The sequence below is a fragment of the Triticum aestivum genome, chromosome 2D (assembly GCF_018294505.1).
Source record: "Triticum aestivum cultivar Chinese Spring chromosome 2D, IWGSC CS RefSeq v2.1, whole genome shotgun sequence".
In the NCBI taxonomy this organism is placed as follows: domain Eukaryota; kingdom Viridiplantae; phylum Streptophyta; class Magnoliopsida; order Poales; family Poaceae; genus Triticum; species Triticum aestivum.
This window is the reverse complement of record NC_057799.1, coordinates 645,358,861-645,379,695: the sequence shown is the minus strand read 5'-3', so window position 1 is coordinate 645,379,695 and position 20,835 is coordinate 645,358,861. Positions and strand designations below refer to the sequence as shown.

Here is a 20,835-nt window from a genome sequence, read left to right as displayed (position 1 = left end):
CATATAACACTTTACCTCCTTTTCATTTTTTATGTTTTTTTTCTAAAGAAATGCAGATTTTTCTAAAAAAAACTCAAAGTAATTGGGCCGAAAAAGGCCGATAAAATATAAACATGCCACGCCCAGCTAATGTGACGTGCCTGGGCCTTGAAGTGACGCACACGAACTGCGATGGCTGATGCGGCGGCGGCGGCGGCGGCGAGTACAGCAATCTCAACGACCCCATCCCTCCCCCCACAAGAACTGCGACGGCGGATGGCGGCGGGGAAGACGTCGTGGAGGTGAGCCCTCCGCCGTTCAAAATCCGCAAGCTGGGCGCTCCGGGTACGAGTTCAATTGTCGCTGAGGATCAGAGTGAGGCCATGGCTGCCAGAGAAGGCAAGATTGGCGAGCGGATGGATCCGGATGGGGCCATTGAGTCGATGGCTGCCAGAGGCGGGCATGTGGATACAGAGATGACCCAATTCAAGTGCGGCGAGGTTGCGGATGATGAGCTTCACAAGGACGAGATGAACGGAGGCAAATCAAATCAGCAGATCAAGAACAAGATGACCCTGGAGGAGATGGACCTAGGCAAATCAAACTCCATCATCTCCGAGCAGGAGATCAAGGAGCTCTGTACGCAGATGGACGAGATGGTCGCTTTTATGAATTACAGGATCATACCATCAGCCCCACTCATCTGCAGCAGCACCAAGGAGACGAAAGATGAAGACAAGGCGCCGCAGTCGGGGATCGACGGCATCTTACAGCGGCTAGCTGATGTGCGGCACGACATGTCCAAGCTCAAATCGGAACTGGCCCCTTTCTGGCACGAATACCCATATGAGAAGAAGTCGGAGCTGACTCCGGAGGAGGAGAGGGAGAAGAGGATCAAGTCCTGGCAGGAGTATCAGAAGCTGGACAACAAGGAGAAGGCCAGCAAGGAGATGGAGTTCGACGTGAGCGACTTCGAGGGCTACTGTCAAGGCATGACAGCTTTAGTTGAACACTTCAAATACACAAGTAAGATATATATGGCCAACACTCCTACATAGTTAATGACACAGCAGTACCTGTTTGTTTGCTTGTTCTCCAATTGCCAACCAGCAGATTCCTTCCTTCCTTGTAGCATGTTTTTTTTTGAAAAGGGGGAGCATCAGAACGATGCATACGGCCAACTTTATTAATAAGCAAATAGGTTCAACAAAGGTCATAAAGCCGAAGTGAAAGTAAAACAAAAGCTCACATAGAGCCTATAAAAAAGTAACCACAGCGCCACAACCGGCCGGCATCAACAAGATAAGGAAACTAATTGCCTATCATATGACATGATCGCCATCCAAACCGGTTGAAAATATCCCGTGCTACCATCTCCCATCGGATAGATCCAGTAACCAAACGCTCCCTGGCCTCCCTCGGAGTGAGTAGCGACCACATAAGGATCAATGCAGTGGCTCGAAAAATAACCTGCAAAAAATGAAAATTTGTTGTTCTATTAAAAACCAAGTCATTTCTGCAGTTCCAGACTGCCCACAATAAAGCACATACTCCTACGTGAATGTGTCTCGCTGTTTCGGCATGTATCCCGTTAAGCCACGTTCCAAATAACGTGCTGACAGAATTCGGAGGAGTAATATTAAAGGCTATGTGCACCGTCCGTCATAGCACCTTTGCCAGCGGGCAGTCAAGAAAAAGGAGTTTGATAGTTTCATCCCGATCACAAAAACTACACCTAGTAGGTCCTGTCCAGTTGCGCTTTGCCAGATTGTCCTTGGTTAAAATGACTTGTTTATGAACAAACCATATAAACACTTTAATTTTCAAAGGAACTTTGACTTTCCAAATATGTTTGGAACTAGGAATGGAGCTAGAGTTGATAACATCGAGATACATCGATTTAACTGTAAATTCCCCAGTCCTAGTAAGCTTCCAGCGCAACTGATCGGGTTGTTGAGATAGCTGGACCTCCATCAGTCTACACACTAAATGGAGCCAAGCTTCCCAACGATTACCGGCTAGCGTTCTCCTGAATTGAATATTGAGGGGGATGGACTGAAATACTGTTGCAACAGACGCGTCGCGTCGTTGAACAATATTATAAAGAGTCGGGTATTGAAGCGCGAGGGTTGTCTCTCCTAGCCAAGTATCCTCCCAGAAACACGTGTTGGTACCATTTCCGATTATAAACTTGGTCCTATTGAAAAAGGCTGATTTGACTCGCATCAACCCTTTCTAAAGAGGCGAATCCGTCGGCCTTGCTGTCACTTGGGACAAAGTTTTGGAGTGAAGATACTTACTACGGAGAATTTGAGCTCATGTGGCCTCTATCTCTACAGATAACTTAGACAGCCACTTGCTGAGAAGACATCTGTTCTTGACCTCAAGATTTTCAATGCCAAGACCCCCTTGGTTTTTTGGTCTACAAATAATATCTCATTTGGCGAGCCTATATTTTCGTTTTAGTTCATCGCTTTGCCAGAAGAAACGGGATCGATAGAAGTCCAGTCTTTTCCTAACTCCAACTGGAACCTCAAAAAAGACAAAAGAAACATAGGCATACTCGTGAGAACCGAGTTAATGAGAATTAATCGGCCTCCGTATGACATGAGCTTGCCCTTCCAGCAAATCGATCCTCAATGCACTTCCATTCTCTGTTTGTTAGCTTACGATGGTGAATTGGTATACCTAGATACGTAAAAGTTAAGAGTCCCCAATTCGCACCCAAGCAATTGCCTATAAGCCTCTTGTTCCTCATTGGCTCTTCCAAAACAGAACAATTCGCTTTTGTGAAAGTTAATCTTTAACCCGATCAATTGTTCAAATAAGCATAACACCAGCTTCATATTTCTTGCTTTTGCCAAGTCATGCTCCATAAAGATGATAGTATCATCAGCGTACTGTAAGATGGATACACCTCCATCCACTAGATGAGGCACCAAGCCACCAACCTGTCCAGCTTCCTTAGTCCTTCCTATTAGAATTGCCAACATATCAACTACAATGTTGAACAAAATAGGAGACATCGGATCACCTTGTCTAAGGCCCTTATGTGTATGGAAGTAATGACCTTGTCATTATTCACTTTAATTCCAACACTCCCTTTTTGCGTGAAAGATTCTACATGTCGTCTCCAGGCTTCATCAAAACCTTTCATACGCAAGGCCTGTTGAAGGAAAGGCCATTTGACTTTGTCGTACGCTTTCTCAAAATCCACCTTGAAAACAACTCCACCTAGTTTTTTCGTGTGGATTTCGTGGGTCGTTTCATGAAGGACCACAACCCCTTCTAGGATGTTTTTGTCCGACATGAAAGCAGTTTGGGAGTGCTGCACCACATAATGCGTAATCTGTGTGAGCCTATTAGTCCTGACCTTGGTGAAAATTTTGAAACTAACGTTAAGAAGACAGATTGGCCTGAATTGCTCAATTCTCACAGCCTCTGTTTTCTTAGGAAGCAAGGTTATTGTTCCAAAATTCAGGTGAAATAGCTGAAGCTGTCCAGAGAATAAATCATGGAACATCGGTAACAAATCCCCCTTAATAATATGCCAGCATTTTTTATAGAACTCCGCCGGAAATCCATCCGGTCCTGGAGCCTTGTAGCAAGTACCGATTAAATTCATGGTTTAGTAGGATCAATGTACACTAACTTAAATATTTTCATTGACAAAATTGTGGGTGCAGCCTTAGTGAGCCCCATGCACTTTACACACTACACGCCGAGACAGATCCCACACCATCTTGCTTCCAACAAGATCACCTTGCAGATCTTCTCCTTCAAAATTGCCAACATTGATTTGTACCTGCAATGGCCACTCCTGGAATGGCCACTCAAAGTGTACGGCCTCATCGCTGCACGAGACAGTGTGGATCACAGACGCAATTATCTCTTCTTACGGGAAAGGGACAATTTCCAAGAGATCACCCAAGAAGTATGCGTCTGCCGTATTCTGTTAAATCTCCTTTTATCTCCTCCCCTTGTTTCATGCGTCTTACTTTGTTGATCCAATGGTTTGTTGCAATTAATTAAGCATGTGTAATGATGATGCCTGCAGAAACCCTTCTTGTGCTTGACTGTCCCATCTCGTGCAATTTTGGCTCAGGACCATGTTAGCCTTGAAGTCCAACTAAAACTTAAGGGCCCCTCGGAGTCTGAGGACACGGTGTTGATCACTAAGAGATGCCAGCACAGTCAATATCATGCCGATGATGATTTATATATTCTTACCTTGGAGAACCGTCTTTGCACAATAGAGTTAAGCCTGCAGCAACTATACCGTGAATCAGTCCAAGCAACTTTCTTGCGCGTCGGTGGCTTTGTTAAAAGCAGTACAACCCCTTTCATTCATGGAGGCCGAGTTGCTTGCTCCTCACCACCTCATGGAGGTCAAGGCACTGCCCCGCCCACCCAAGTTGTGTTGCTTGATTCTCGTTATTGTGATGGTGGGAAGATGCCAATAGGCGAAAAAATGGTTACCTTGATCTGTCAAGGCATGTTGTTTCTGTTGAATTAAGGACAGTTAGTGACGATTCTGAAGAATTGGAAGAAACCTTGAATGTTTTCATAGAAGCCTACTCAGACTCTCCTCCTAATGTTTCTGCGAAAGCTGATTTCATGGTCAAGCCTCAGTATTGTGGCATAAGCGAACATGAATGTGTCCTTCACGGCTCTACGGTGAAGATTACCATTGCTTGGTCAACTATTCTTCGAACCAACAAGGTTATTCTGTGAGAGGGATAAATGTTCGATGGTGCTCAGGCGTCAATGTTATGAAGCATGATACCCACCGCCCTGTTATATCTATCTGTTTCTCTATTTTGCCAGTAGTTGTTTGTCTGTTCAAGTATTCGATCAGTTATGTAAGATGTGGACCTATTGTTGCATATATTTGCTATTTAAGATTTCGACCATGTGTGTATCGAGTAAGGTTTTGGTTACCGAATGAGGCAATTTTACCGAGGGGGACTGCTAAATGTGGTTACCACGGTTACCGAGAAATACCGAGAATATTTCGAGCGAATTTTATAGTTGAATTTTGAATTCAAATAAGTGAATGAACGAATATTCGAACCAGAGACCTCTCAAAACAGGAACTAGGTTGCTACCACCACGCCAGAACCAACTCTCATGGCATTAAATAGATCCTATGTACCTTACTGTAACTCGAGTGTTTAAATTCAAAATTTTCAAAAAATGGTATTTTTTGCTCGGTATGGCGATTTACCAAGGGGCATGGAAATACGCGGTAACCATGGGAAATCTTGAAATTTCGACCGGTAACCAAAACCTTGCTATTGACTCTGTTTTATAAGTCATCTCTAGATGTGTTTCTACTTCTATTACTGCTATAACGTGCAAGTCAAGCTGTGAGAATTGTTTCTGGTTTGATGGTTAAGCAGGCACGTTATGCAAAGTGTCTGAAATGTTTTGTTAATATTCCATGCCATGTTACTCTCTCTAGTGTAGAATAATATTTGCTTTCATTTTTTTACAAATAGAATCTGATGGATATGCTCTGCTGGGAACTTGAGCTGCAGCAAAACGCTTAGTTTTCTTTTTTGTCATGCTTAAAATCTCTGCCCAGTCGATAGAAATATGGAATGTGAGCTCATTTTCACTGGTGATATGGCATCAGTTGTACACAGTATGCAGGCATGTTACGTTGCTCATGAACTACTGATCAGTCTTGTTTAACATGTGATCAAATTGGTGCACAGCTATGCTGCAGAATGTTGTGACAGAAGAATGCTATGAAGTATGGTATGATACCCTTTGCCCAGTATGGTGCTCATCTATCTACTTCTGTTTTGCCAGTAGGTTGTTGTTTTGTTTGTTCAAGTACCAAGCCCAGTTATACCCTTTGCCCAGTTATATCTACCGACTATGAATTATTAAGTTATGTTGTGTGAAATATTCTGTTTTGATTTCTACCATAACTTGTATTCTGTTCTAATATTCTTCTTATCGAAGTTGCATTTAACTATTTACTGTTTAGCTTCATATTATCTCCTTTGTTCATTTTATCTTGTTGAAGCTTGCATGGAACAAGTCAATCAATTATACATTGTCTTTTATGAAATTCGCTTAATAATAATTTTATTTCCTGTCTTACCGTTTCTATACTCAGTTTAGTTAACCATGTTTTTCATGCTCGGTTTTGTTAGAAAGAGATGACATGAACGTTTCATGGAAATTTGAATGTATTCATGTGATGTTTTCTTGGTTTTCCTTGCCAGATTAATATGAAATCAGAAAAATGTCGATGCAGATCAAAGGAAACAAGACAAGGTCGTTACCACAAATTAGTTTTGACTTCTTGGAAGGCATTGTATATTTATAGATGAAGTTGAGCTATTAGGAATCCTTATATGAGCTCTGTTTAGAGAGAGCCACACAAGTCAAACCATCAATGACCATGAAAATTATTCTGTTCCATTACATCTCATTCATGTGATGTTTTCTTGCTTTTCCCTGCCAGATTCTTCAGAAATCAGAAATGTCGATGCAGATCAAAGGGAAGAAGACAAGGTGGTTACCACAAATTGCATCTGTGAGAGCTCTCATTCTCCACTTTTAGTTACTTAATACTTGGAAACCATTGGCTTTTTATAAATGAAGTTGAGCTTTTAGGAATCCGTATATGAGCTCTGTTTAGAGAGAGTCGCAACAAAGGTTAGAGCCCCGGTGTTGGATAGTACGGAGCCAACTAGCAGTTTTGTAGTGTGTGTGAGCTAATGCCAACAAATGATGGTATGCTAGGGCCAATTTCCCTTATCTGATTTTATTTATAATCTGAATAAATAGGTCAGGACAATACATTTAATGGCATGATATGATTTCCAACTCTAGTGCGTATTTGCACATTACCCAACCCTCTATCGATCTGATATGGTATCCTACTCCTGTTCTAGGGACACTTGGATGCAGAGCTGAATGAGACTGTGAGGCAGCAAGCTGTTGCGGGATTGTATGGCTCACTTATATTACCTCAGGACATCTAGAGTAGCATTTTTTATGTGGAACTTATTTGGCTTTAATGCCAAGGTTGCTCATTGGCTGTCTAAAGAAGCCAAACCAGCTGCCATATACTCATCCGATTTGAAGCGGGCAGCAGACACTGCAAGAAGAATAGCAAAAATCTGCAATTTACCCAATGTTTGTTCATTCACCTTGACTCTTTCTGTTATTCAAACATTTCAGCCATACACCACGTTGCTTCCATGTAATTTGTGTTAGAAAATTTGTTTGATATAATATTAATGAGCAAGCAATTTGCATTACAGGTTGTGTTTGATCCTGCACTTAGAGAAAGGCACATAGGAGATGTGCAGGGCCTGACGCTTCAAGATACTGCCAAAGAAAGGCCAGAGGCATATAAAGCTTTTATGTCCCATAAGAGAAATCAACAAATTCTTGTAAGCATTCATATTTTTCTACTTTTGAGAAAATGTTATCTGTTTATTTTTCTTCTTATTTTGGGACAGAGGGAGTACTAAATTTGCGACACTTATTTTGGACGGAGCGAGTAATAACCAAAATGGAACATGTGATAATGGCATTTTCATCTCATGTTCTTACAAGACAAACTCATAATCGTACATGAACCAAAAATCCAAATACATTGAACTATAATCCACTCACAAAACAAATAACCATATAAAACATAAAAGTATATCACTTAGATTATGTAGCATGGGTGTGCTGACTTAACCCAGTTTGTCCTGTGAGATTTTATAGCGAGGGGGGGGGGGGGGGACCAAAACAACCGAGCACAAAATTATATACATGGCATATATATACAGAAGATGGTCTACACATGTCCCAGTGTTTGCGCGCCACAATGTGAAAGAAGGGTCCAGCTACGTGGGTCGGCGATTTCATCTGTATCTTTTGTTTGATATGTCAATGGCTTCCTTTGGAGCGGGAGGCGACCTGCAGGAACATGCTGCTTTTCATTAGTCCGAGGAACCCGTCAAAAATTAACCAGAATAACTTCACTTTATTTAGTTTTCAAATTCCATCTTCTCGTGAGCCTTAAGGCCTACAGATCCAGCAGCAACCTAACCTGAAAAGTCAGCAAGATATCTTCCAGTTCTGCGGTGATCTCAGAGAAAACGGGTCGTGTATGGGGGTTTTCACCCCAACACCATTGAATCAATTTAGACAATCTCGGATGCACGCTCGAGGGAATCACCAAGCGAAGTCCCTGAAAAACAAGGAGCAATGCTCATCTCTCATACTTGCATGTCCACTATCGACAGCTGATGCACAATACCAAAACTGTAATTTAACTTCGTTGGCATCAAATGTAGTACCTGCCTTACTGACAGTGCCGCTTGCAATGGTGTCAGGCTTTCATATGGGACCTGTATAGAAGGACTAAGCAAGGTTATTACCTTTAATCAAAGTACTGGTGTTCGATGAACACCGAACACTAACGTTTTACCTTTAAAGTGACCAACTCCCATAGAACAATAGCAAAGCTGAAGACATCTGCCTTGTGATCATAAGACTTATGGTTTATCACCTGGCATGACAAGAAATTCTAATAAGTACATCACGTAGTCACAATGCCTCGGTTCCATAGAACCTGTCTTCTGAGCTCTGACGAAAGTGAAAGCAGAGATAGTACACAGAAATATGCATTTCTTCATAAACTTGCTGTGAAGATGTGGATGACTAATAAATAGCGGAGGAAAACAGGACAGGCTATTCGTTATCAAAGTCATAGCACATAGTTTCCGCACGAGGTTTAGGGATTTAGTCTTGGTATATGTGTGTTGCAACAACAAAAGAGTGGTCGAGCAAATCTATATAGGCTATTGTATATATTTTGTAGGAAGGGGAAAGGATGCTAAAGGACAAATGAACAAACCGACAACACACCTCAGGTGCCATCCATCTGTAGGTGCCAGTTTCAGCAGTCATATCTCCCTCTTGCGATCGTTGACGAGCAACAGAAAAGTCTGCAATCTTCACGACCTGTTTCAAAAGAACAAATTATCATTTTAATGATATTGAATTGAAAAGTACATGGAGAAACAACATGAATACTTGTCCCTAAAAAAACGATATGCGTACTTGACCATCGCCAACTAATACATTGGCAGACTTCAAGTCTCTATGGATGATGTTATTCTGGTGCAAATAATCCATCCCTTTCGAGATGCCAATAGCAATCCTAAGAATCAAGGAAAGCTCCAAGGTATTGTTTTGCTTGTGAAGGAAGTCATACAGATTACCTCCAGCCATGTACTCTGAATCAAACACACACAATAAAAAGAGCAAGCTATCAGTTAACAGAAAATTACAAACTGCTTGATAATAACTAAGTAAATAAACTCTAGACAGACTTCTTTTTAAGTGGGAACCAGAGTCCTCCGATTTTCACTATCAGAAACCTGGGAAGTAAAAGTTTGTATAAACAAACAGATAAAACATAAGCAGCTGATCAGTGCAGGGATCGGTCCCAACAGCGATCTACATACACACACAAGACGAAAATGTAGAATGAATGCAGAGAATAAGAGTGAACAAATTGTAAGCAAGTTTCAGGTAATAAGTATGTCCAGCAGCACATCTTCTTTATGCAACTTTATAAATGGTGTAGAATTTTCCTATTAAATTCCAAAATGCAACTTTATATAATTATGGATGTTGAACGTGACATATTGTACTGCTATTTCCTACGATCTCTAGCCTTATATAGTTGACTTCTAGAGATATGATAGGATTAGTTTTCTTGTCACGCAAGGCATCTCGTATATATATTGTGACCACCTCCGAGGAATACAATTGAGTTGCATCCCATAATCTTTCTACATGTTATCAGTTTTTCCGCGATCTTCCTCGCTTCCGCTCCCCCGCAGCCGTCGCTCCTTCCCATAGCCGCCGCTGCCACCTCCTCCAAACCCTAGCGCCGCCGCCGCTACCTCCTCCGTAGCCGCCGCCGCCTCCTCCTCCCAACCAAACCCCAAGCCGGCGCCGCTACTACTACCTCCAGTAGCCGCCGCCTACTCCCCAAACCCTACCACCGCCGCCGCTGCTGTTCTACCGCAACCGCCGCCGCCCCTTCTCTCTACTACCACCTAAACCCTAGCCACCCGTCGCCACCTCCTTCTCCTCTCCGCCACCATGTCCCGCTCCAAGGCTGACCCTTCCGATGCTGGTTCCTTCGTCGGCGCCATGTTCACCTCCGACCGCCTCAACGAGCTCCACATCAAGGACCACGTACCCGCCGTCCTCGACTTCGACTTGCCATCCTACAACGCGTGGCGCACCTACTTCGCGCTGCTGTTCCGCTCCTACCGTCTCATCGAGCACGTTGACGGGAGTGTTGACATCCGCGGCATGAAGGACGACGACGAGTGGCTCGCCGTGGACGCCTGCATCGTCAAGTGGCTCTTCCTCACCATCTCCGCAAGTCTCTTCAACATGGTGAACGCCCGTGATCCGTCGGCGTACGCCATGTGGACACGGCTGTGCAATCTCTTCCTCGACAAACAACTCCAGCGTCGTGTTTTCCTCCAAGGGGAGTTCTTCACTATGCAGCAGAACGATCTCTCGATCGACGACTACTGCACGCGGCTGAAGGTTCACGCCAACGAGCTACGCGACGTCGGCATGGCCATCGACGACTCCGTCCTCCTCACCAACCTCTTTCGAGGCCTCCACCCCGACCTTGGCCAGTCCGCCGCCAACCTCTCCGTCGTCACGCCGACATACGCCAAGGCGGTCACGTATCTTCGCATGGAGGAGAAGCGCCTTCGCCACTCCGCTCGGCAAGCGACGCACACCGCCCTCCACGTCGGCCTCGCCGTGGGCCATGGCGCGCCTTCCGCCCCGCCTGCACCGTGTGCACCTGCTCCGACCCCGCCTCCCGCGCCTGCCCCCACGGGTGGCCGCAAGCAGAAGGGTCGCAGGGGTCGGGCCCGCAACTCCAACTAGGCGCCACGCCCTCCCGCGCCCGCCGCGACTCCGACCCTGCCCTGGCTGTCGGGGTACAACCCCTGGATGGGGGTGGTGCATGCTTACTCCATGCCCATCCCCCTCCCTCCTGCTCCGGGCATCCTCGGCGCGCGCCCGGCCTCTCACCAGGCTCTACTGACCGCTCCCGCCCCCGGTCCTGCGGCATATGGTGGTGCTGCGACCTACGGGGGTCCCACGGCCTATGGTGGTGTCGCGCCCTACGGTGGTCCTCCGGCCTATGGCGCATACGGCGGGGCACACGGCGGTGTTTGGGATCCCGCCCTCCTCTCCGCCCTTCATGCCACCCCTTCCCCGAGCAACTACGATGGCGGTGGTGTTTGGTACATGGACACCGGCGCCGCCGCTCACATGGCTTCTAACCCCGGTATCCTCTCCCGTGCCTCTCCCTACCCCTTCAATTCTCGTATCGTGGTCGGTGATGGGTCCTCTCTTCCCATCACCCATCATGGTTCGTCCTCCCTTCCGTTTCCCTCTTCCTCCTTAACTCTTAATAATGTGCTCATTTCTCCATCCTTAATCAAAAACCTATGTTCTGTTCATACTCTAACTCGTGAAAATCCTGTCACTGTTGAGTTTGACGCTCTTGGTTTCTCTGTCAAGGATGCTCGCTCCCGGAGGGTTCTGCACCGATGTGATTCCCCCGATGATCTCTACCCATGCGGTCCTACAACGAGTGGCGGTCCGGTTGCTGTCCATGCCGACGTCTCGCTTTGGCACGCTCGACTTGGACATCCTGGCGCCGACGCTCTTCACAAAATTTTGAGCATTTTTTTTTCTTTTTCATGTAATAAATCAGCGGCGCACACTTGTCATGCTTGCCGCGTCGGAAAGCACGTTCGCTTACCGTTTCCCTCATCTACATCAGTAGCCACTTTTCTCTTTGATGTTATTCATTGCGATGTTTGGACATCTCCAGTGCCGAGTAATTCGGTCTTATCATATTATCTTGTGATTTTAGATGATTTTTCTCACTTCACTTGGACTTTTCCGTTACGTCAAAAATCCAACGTCGCCTCCACCCTCCACTCATTTTACGCTTACGTCCACACCCACTTTCATCGCACCATTGCTCATCTTCAAACGGACAACGGAAAAGAATTTGATAATCTCGCCATTCGCCATCTTCTCTCCACTCATGGCACCATCTTTGGCCTTACATGTCCATATACATCCCAACAAAACTGTCGAGCAGAACGTGTACTTCGCACCCTTAATGAGTGTTCGTGCTTTGCTTTTGCATGCACACATGCCTGCTAGGTTCTGGCCCGATGCTCTTGCTACTGCCACGCTTCTTCTTAACATCCGGCCTTGCAAACCATGCTGGCACCACACTCCTCATCATCTCTTGTTCGGGTCTCCTCCATCCTATGACGATCTTCATGTCTTTGGTTGCCTATGCTACCCCAACATAACCGCCACTGCTCCACACAAACTTGCTCCTCGGTCTCTCGCCTGTGTGTTCCTTGGTTATCAACCCAACACCAAAGGCTTTCGCTGCTACGACCCCGTCTCCCGACGTGTGTTCGTCTCGCGGCACGTTTATTTTGACGAGGTTGTTTTTCCTTTTGAGCAGGTTACTTCGACAGCGGCGACACCTCCGGAGACCGGCCCCCGTCGGTCGCGTGGCGCCCTTGCGCTCCCTGCGCCGTGGCCACCTGCTTCCTCGGTGGCCCGTCCGGCCTTCCCGACCAGACCCTCATCGCCGGCTGTGGTACAGCGGCCTCGTCTTCGTCTTCATCGGTCCAGGAGGAGCTGACGTCTTTTCCGCTGGCCTCGCCTCCAACCCATGCAGGCGCGACAGCCTCTTCTCATCACCTTTGGTCGTCGCCACCCCTGCGGCGTCACCCCTCGCGGGGTTCTCTACGTCGGTTGCGGTCTCGCCCGCCGACACGTCGCATGGGGTGCCTTCTACGCCGACTGCGGCCTCGCCTGCCGGTTCGTCGTCCCTGCCCGTGGTCTCACCCGCGGACCCGTCATCGCCACCCGCGGCTCCGGCTACAGACTCGTCGCCACCGTCTTCTGCGGTCTCATCGGCGGCCTCGCCCGCTCCCTCGGTGTATGCGGACTTGTCATCACCGCCCTCTGCGGCCTCACCCTCGGCCGCCTCGGTGCCTGCGGTACCCTCCGCGGCCTCGCCATCGTCGGCATCTGCCCCCGCGGCTGTGGCTCAACCGCGTCGACAGCCTCGGCTCCCGCCTCTGCCACCTCATCATTCTATGGTGACGCGTGCTAAGGACGGCATCCATCAGCCGAACCCTCGCTACCACAACCTCAGTGTTACGACTATCTCTCCGGTACCGCGCTCGGTGCGCTCTGCTTTGAGCGACCTGCACTGGCTCGCGGTCATGCGCGCCGAGTATGATTCCCTCGTCGCCAACAGGACATGGACGCTCGTTCCTCGCCCTCCCGACGCCAACATCATTACTGGCAAATGGGTGTTTCTGCATAAACTTCTCCCGGATGGCTCCCTGGACAGGTACAAGGCTCGATGGGTCGCACGTGGATTTGCACGACGTGCCGGTGTTGACTTCTCGGAGACTTTCTCTCCGGTTGTTAAACCCGCCACGATTCGTGGTGTTCTTCAGCTCGCCGCCTCTCGACACTGGCCTGTTCATCAGCTCGACATCAACAACGCTTTCCTCTATCGTCATCTTCAGGAGCGTGTTCTTTGTCAGCAGCCAGCTGGTTTTGTTGATCCCACTCGGCCTGGTGACGTTTGCCTGCTCTCACGGTCTCTCTATGGCCTGAAATAGGCGCCTCGTGCGTGGTATCAACGCATTGCAGCATTCCTCACTGCTCCCAGGTTTCGCAGCACCACCTCCGACACGTCGCTATTTGTGCTTCATCGAGCTGATCATGTCGCCATGCTTCTCCTATATGTTGATGATATCGTCATCACCGCCTCTCGTGCGGATGTTCTTCGCGGCATCATTGGGCGCCTTGGTTCTGAGTTTCTGCTGAAGGATTTGGGCGCTCTACACTTCTTCCTCGGCATTAATGTGCGACGCGATGCCTCCGGATTTTTTTCTTCATCAAGGACAGTATGCTCTTGATCTCTTGGATCGTGCTGGCATGACCGACTGCAAACCTGCTGCTACTCCTGCTAAGGCCAAGCCGAAGCTCTCTGCCACTGCTGGACAGCCTGCCACTGACGCCGCTCTCTACCGCAGTATTGTTGGTGCTTTTCAGTACCTCACGCTCACCAGACCGGACATTCAGTTCGCCGTGCAGCAAGTTTGCTTGCACATGCACTCGCCTCGTGATGTTCACTGGTCTCTGGTCAAGCGCATTCTCCGGTACACCGACCTTCGGCCTTCGTCGTCGTGCCTCCGCCTCCACCGAGCTCTTTGCCTACACTGATGCGGATTGGGTCGGCTGCCCTGACACTCGGCGTTCCCCGTCAGGATATTGTGTCTTCTTCGGGGACTCTCTCATCTCGTGGTCCTCTAAGCGGCAGCCCACCGTCTCCCGCTCGAGTGCCGAGGCTGAGTATCGTGCCGTCGCCAACGTTGTTGCCGAGACATGTTGGCTTCGTCAACTACTTGGCGAACTTCGGTTTTCAATCCCGAAAGCTACGGTGGTTTTCTGTGATAATGTTTCAGCCACCTACCTCGCGGCTAATCCGGTGCAGCACAAGCGCACCAAGCACATTGAACTTGATGTTCACTTCGTCCGCGAGAAGGTTCAGTTGGGTCAGCTTCGCGTTCTTCATGTACCGACCACCCAACAGTTTGCTGACATTATGACGAAAGGGCTTCCAACCGCTGCATTCCAGGAGTTCCGTTCCAGTCTTTGCATCGCCGACGCCAACGCTTCGACTGCGGGGGGATGGGGGGGTGTTGAACGTGACATATTGTACTGCTATTTCCTACGATCTCTAGCCTTGTATAGTTGACTTCTAGAGATATGATAGGATTAGTTTCCTTGTCACGCAAGGCATCTCGTGTATATATTGTGACCACCTCCGAGGAATACAATTGAGTTGCATCCCATAATCTTTCTACAATGGAGACAAATATTAATATCTCATACATGAAATAGTAGCTACCAAATGACATGCATGATAGGCTGACTGAAGGATGGGTAAAGAGCCAAAGACCTGTCGATCTGATAGAAACAGAGCAACAGGATTCCTCTAATTAGACATATTTTGCATTATTGTCTGACTTATCTACTCTTCAAGTCCCTACCAAAATGCTTAGAAGACGGGAGTTATCCCGATCTTTCGAGCTCAGCTTTTTCTTTCTTTTTATATTTCTAAATCAATAGCTATTTAAGCACGACCTCCAATTTTTAGTCACCAATGTTATTCATAGTGTAACTGTGCCCATGGATAACAGTACTTTCATGTGAGTCTGCAACAAAGATATTGATTGCTATATACCCATACTACAAGAAGCAATATTAGTGTCTGACCTGTTAGAATGAGATAGTTTCGACGCTTTGTGCATGCCCCGTAAAAGCGAATGACGTTTTCATGATTAACACTCCTGGACATCAGGACATGATCATATTGTGTTAGCATCTTCTGGAACTAAGTAGTTTATGTGTCACGGAAATAAAAAACATACCTTAAAATCATTATTTCTTGCAAAAACTGCACTTTTGAATCATTGCTAGCATGTCCAGTTTTGAGGAGCTTTATTGCAACATCCACATCAAGGTAAGTTCCTCGATATCTGAAAAATGAAAAAAAAATGTACTGGTTACTGAACTGTCCTGAAGATTCCACAAATAATAATACAGATGATTTCACTATGTTTGTGAAAATATGCAAGAAAACGACATGCAATCCACACTAGCAGAGTAGGAGTTAAGTGGTGGCTGTCATTCTAAATAATTAACTTCATGTTACTCTTTCCTCTATTTTCTAAGCAAGTGTTATGTAGTTCTTACAAGTCTCCAAAAGATCCAGAAGCAATCTTTTCTTTAATCTGCAACAGATCCCTGTCGAATTCAGAATCTCCAATCTTTTCTTGCAGCTCTAATATTCTCTCCGAGGCTGAACTTGTTAGATTACATAATAAGGGCTGCATACCACAAGTTAAAGTTGTTAGGAAAAGGTCGGACACAACTTCTTAATTCTTGCAATGCTAACTGTTTTACAGCACTGCGGCTGCATACTTAGAAAAGTTGAATTACCAGCGCCTATGTATAAGTGACCAGGTAGATACCTAAGAATTTGAAGTATTCACGGAAGTAATGTAACTAAAAAAGAAGAAAAAAAGCATACATTACGTTTCGCTGTGTCCTTCAGCTGCTGCAGCAAACCATCTGTCTCCTGCATGTAGCGCCAGGCAATATTTTACTAAATAAAAATCTTTGGAAGGAACAAGTTTAGTACAAAGTTGAATACTTATTTTAGGACGGAGGGAGTATAACCTACAGATGCTCCACTACTCATAAGAATCTACAGAGCACACTGACAACCAAATTGCTAATCGTAGCGGGTCAAAATATTGAATACGGTTACTTCTCTTACCTAGCATGAACTCAAAATTCATGGGCAAATGTCAAAATACAGCTCTAGGTTCTGTGACCTCGTTATAAGCTAAATAGCTGTCAACTAGGATGGTGCCCATGATTTTTTATTTCATCGACAATAACTAGGGGAAACACATATAAACTGGTATTTTTTGCCAACTGGCACTGTTATGTAAACAGTTGCTATGTGTCTTCCAGGATCTTCTCTTGTAAGAATCGGAAGTCCAAAGACAGGTTGTGCAGTTCCAGATATGTGTCATCAAACAAACTAGCAGTATAAACGAATTGACTGCACGTATGACCGTTTGTCACGTAGAGTGTGATCTCCTTGGCTGATGCAATTAACCATAATGCTATCATAAGTAATCGGAACTGCACAAATACGTCTACTTTTGAATTATCGTTAACATGTTGCACAGGTATTGATGTGCTCCAGTATAACCGTGCTCTAAGTTTACCGCTGTTTCCCAGCCATCAACAACAAATATGGCCAAACACAATCCATCTGTTGTGAAGAACACACGAGCTTCACGAATGTTCAATCCAAGATCGGACAACAGCCAACATAGCTACAAAACAGCAATTCGATTTTTTTATTAGACTTGATGATATAAGTAGTGACATGGCAGATATGGAAGTCTAAATAGAAAACTCATAGCAGATGGACTGATACTCCCAAGTCTTTACCTGACTAAGGAGCGTTCGCTTGTCATTGGAACAAAAAATAATTTCATGAAGGTGAATTTGTGTATCCCTCCTGCAGAAATTTTCATTGGCAACTGAGGATCAAAGTTCATTGCTGAGGCAGGTTTATGAAAAGGTAGCCCAAAATACGCCACTTGCCAAACTACTACTGTATGAACTACTAGTATTACGGAGAAGTAAGCACAAAAGCGTGGAGAAAAGACAAGCCAAATAATTCGGAAGTCGTCCATGCATGCCAAGCTGCACGAAGATAGCCTGCCCACCACCACTCTCTTAAAGTCTTATGGTTCAATATATCATTCCAGATTGCAAATGAATACATGCTATGCTAGAACCTTTCTATCAAGTTATGAGAAGTACAACCACTGTGCCACATGGTTGTTTTTTGAATAAAAAATTGAGCTGCAACTGCAATGCAACGCAGGTTAACAGAAAAGTTATCAGCATCTTTTGGGCAAACCATTCAGGATTTACAAATCAGAATGGAAGCATGATTATATTTCCAGTTGTAATACTCAACCTCTGGCGTCTGATGTCTAGCCCCGCCCTTATTCTATTTCATTTCAGGGAGACAGTGGGTAACTAAACAGTTCAACTGAGAAAGCAGACCTTGCAGAAATGGCCTCGTCCACGGCTTTTCTTGGCCCCAAACTGAGGCCTTCCATCATCCGCTCGCATGTGTCATACTCAACCTCTGGTGGTTTGTCCTCTTGAAGGTACTGCCCATGGAGGCAGAGCATAACAATTAATACAGTATGCGAGACTGCAAACATCTTGTTCCACACACACACGCACAGTGTAATGGATGAATGGATTACCCGTAGGAAGCGTGCGTGGAAGACGGGGCGGTTGTCGGGGTCGGCGCACTCGGCGAGGATCCGGCGGTGCAGCAGCACGTCCTCCGCCTTGTTCACGTCCAGGTCGACGTAGTAGCTGGACGGGAGGCGCTCGAAGTGGTCCTCGAGCAAGCGGTCGAAGAAGGGGTCGGAGAGCGCCTCCTGGTTGCCGGCGGCCCGCAGGCGGTCGTAGATCTCCCTCCTCACGCCGGACAGCTGCGCCCCGTCGCCGCCGTGGCTGGAGGTGGCGGCGGCCGCGGGCGTCCAGCAGCTCTCCTCACCGTCGGTGTCGGCCATCCGCCCGCGCGTGTGCGTGGGCCAACGTTGCGGCCATCGCGGCGGCCTTTATGGGAGTGGGAGTGGGGAGAGCGAGGGACGGTGACGGCGACGTACGGCGGGCGGAGTGGGCTGGGTTGGCGAATCCGAGGGGGGTTCTCTTGGCGGTTGCGGCCGGCCAGAATCTTCTAGAGGGCGGCGTCGGCCGGGTAGTTATACACTGAGGCGAAGGGCAGTCCCGTACTTCTCCCACGTGTATCTCCCTCTCGTTGCTATGCATCACCATGATCCTGTGTGTGCGTAGGAATTTTTGTAAAATTACTACGTTCCCCAACAGAGGGAACCTGGTTCGATGAGCCAATGTGACCCTGTGTGGCTACAGGCCGATAAGCTTCAACCGACCCAGCTCCAGCACAACCAAGCAGCCCTACTAGCTTGCGACAACGCTTCACGAACTTCTGCACTCACGATGAAACAAGGGCATAATAAGTATTAGGTTTATGATTGCAAGTGAACAAGATGCATCTGTTCCGAGGAGGCTGAAATTGTACCTTCATCGTCCCCCTCATTTTGTTCTCAGATTGTACACTCCCGGGGATATCACCTAGTGCATCTGAGGCTTCAAAGATGCATCTGTTCAGCTCACCAGACTGCAACGGCATAAATCGGTCACGATGACGAATGAAATAGTTTAAATACAATCGTCGGTTCAAATTTACCACTCTGTTGATGAGGGGTGCAAACTCCCTAAATCCACTGTGCATGTCTCTGATGCCGGTCTGGTAGGCCTCTTCCTCGGGGTCATCCCTCTCCAGCTCCGCGATGTCTTCCGTCGTCCACTGAGGCCTGAGACGAAGACGGTGCTTCTGGCCATCATCGTACCACCTCATGTGTCGGTCCAGGTAAGCATCCCAGTCCGTCACTTTCCTCTCCATGTCTTTACGGAACCCCCGTCGGTTCCACTCCGTCACATGAGTTTTATGCTCCTCTCCCCAGTCTGTGATCGACTGATTCTTCTGCCGGCTCATCCTATACAAGGCATAGGGCACACGAAACATCATAATAAAGTCGTCACGCAATGAAATCATGTGCATAGAGAACAAAGCGCTCACAGGTGGAGCGCGTGGCCGCCGGTATCGGTGGGCTGGCCCGGTGGGGTATGCTGATACACCCCAAACTGCGTGGCCACGCGGTGTGGCAAGTGCCACTCGACGGCGTACACACAGATCATGGGCACGATGCACCGCCAGAGACCTTTGTCCGCCTCGCACATCACGTTCAGATCGAAGGCCCACTCTCGGTCATGATACGGCCACCAGTTTACCTATTACATATACGTTGGTAAGTTCCCACTCTCGGTAAAAAGTGGAATCAAAGAGAAAGGTGTTGAGCGAGTTCATATACCTGTGTATGCGTCAAGGCGTCCAACTCGTTGGTGTAGGTCTTGTACGAAGTCTTGTTTAGGCCCGTGTAGAGTTTGACAATGTCCCACTCGTAAGCTACGGTGGGGTGTCGAGTCTCGTCGCCGTCTTCGCTATGGGCACCCCATGGGCGTCTTGGCATCTTCTCCGCACGCCCCACCGGCAGCCGCTCCCACATCCAAATGGAGAAGCCCAGACAAAGCCACCCACATTGGACTTGTCTCCCGTCCTCTGTGTTGCGTCATCAAGCTGCAAAACATCAAATGAGGATCAGATATCACAAAATGTCATGGACACACTTTCGTAGGTAGGTAGGCAATTAGATACTCTCTTACCGAACGGTGTAGGTAGGCGAGAGATGCGGTCCCCCAACTGTACCCTGCATCCCAATCCGCTAGGAAGTTGGCAGAGTTCCCGGAGCTGTCTGGAAACACAACCTCCGTGAGAATATACCACAAGTAGGCCCTCGCGTACCACTCCACAGTCATCTCGTCGGCGCCTTCGGGGCATTTCTGCCGGTGCTCCGAGAGCCAAGTCAACGGCACACCGGATGTACGGTTACCCTTGACAGCGGGGCAGTCGCCGATGAGGGTGGCAACCCTCTGCTGCCAGTTGGTCCTCGTGAGTGCATGACCCTCGATCGGCATGGCAGTAATCATCGCCCAATCCTCGAGGGTCATCGTCATCTTCCCGCATGGCAAATGGAAAGAATGGGTCTCCGGTCGCCACCGGTCAATCAACATTGTCAGAGCCGCGTGGACAAGCGTCGGCGGCTGACGCTTGAACTGCAACACAAAACCCAACAGACGGGCTCTCTTGAAGAACGGCGCGTAGCGCTCGTCGTAGTCCATATGCCCATGAACCCCGTGACCCCTCATGCGCAATGGCTGGAGCATCTGTCAAAAATTGAACACCAAAAGTTAGGAAATTATTTTCATCAATCCGAAAACGTTGATCAATATTTCATTCATATCACTTATCTCTCCGTTCTCTACGAAACGGGAACGATGACCCTTGTCGAATGCCCAGTCTAGCATGCAGTACCGTGGGCCGATGTTGTCCGCAAGAGGTGGCCGCCTTAATAAAATTTCATAAACAAAAGCATCATAAGCATAAGCATCGTATCAAAAAATCATATCAAC

The 20,835-nt window shown here is 47.3% G+C and overlaps 2 protein-coding genes across 2 annotated transcripts; one reads left to right on the top strand and one right to left on the bottom strand.

The window, feature by feature from the left end:
* The first annotated feature begins 203 nt into the window (after positions 1–203).
* Positions 204–6,983, top strand: LOC123056160 (uncharacterized). Its single transcript, XM_044479867.1, has 4 exons — positions 204–1,005; positions 3,666–3,913; positions 6,461–6,532; positions 6,894–6,983. The coding sequence occupies exons 1-4, from the start codon at positions 363–365 to the stop codon at positions 6,981–6,983; spliced, it is 1,053 nt and encodes a 350-aa protein (XP_044335802.1). The 5' UTR covers positions 204–362.
* Positions 6,984–7,884: 901 nt separating this feature from the next.
* Positions 7,885–18,432, bottom strand: LOC123055318 (serine/threonine-protein kinase STY8-like). Its single transcript, XM_044479316.1, has 14 exons — positions 17,979–18,432; positions 17,770–17,879; positions 17,143–17,212; positions 16,914–17,024; positions 16,205–16,252; positions 15,868–16,001; positions 15,543–15,650; positions 15,388–15,461; positions 9,064–9,239; positions 8,869–8,964; positions 8,429–8,509; positions 8,298–8,348; positions 8,048–8,188; positions 7,885–7,914 (listed from the first exon to the last, which is right to left on the bottom strand). Exons 1-14 carry the CDS (start codon positions 18,291–18,293, stop codon positions 7,885–7,887), a joined length of 1,545 nt encoding a protein of 514 aa, XP_044335251.1. The 5' UTR covers positions 18,294–18,432.
* Positions 18,433–20,835: the final 2,403 nt, after the last annotated feature.

What these genes read in the sequence shown, in the direction of transcription:
- LOC123056160 (XM_044479867.1), top strand. Translation starts at nt 363, where the DNA reads ATGGCTGCCAGAGAAGGCAAGATTGGCGAGCGGATGGATCCGGATGGG. An exon ending in TCCAAGAGATCACCCAAGAA is followed by an intron (nt 3,914 to 6,460) that starts GTATGCGTCTGC and finishes TTTCCCTGCCAG; the next exon opens with ATTCTTCAGAAATCAGAAAT. An exon ending in GGTTACCACAAATTGCATCT is followed by an intron (nt 6,533 to 6,893) that starts GTGAGAGCTCTC and finishes CTCCTGTTCTAG; the next exon opens with GGACACTTGGATGCAGAGCT.
- LOC123055318 (XM_044479316.1), bottom strand. Translation starts at nt 18,293, where the DNA reads ATGGCCGACACCGACGGTGAGGAGAGCTGCTGGACGCCCGCGGCCGCC. An exon ending in AAACTATCTCATTCTAACAG is followed by an intron (nt 9,240 to 15,387) that starts GTCAGACACTAA and finishes TGTTTGATTCAG; the next exon opens with AGTACATGGCTGGAGGTAAT. An exon ending in ATATCTTGCTGACTTTTCAG is followed by an intron (nt 7,915 to 8,047) that starts GTTAGGTTGCTG and finishes ATGTTCCTGCAG; the next exon opens with GTCGCCTCCCGCTCCAAAGG.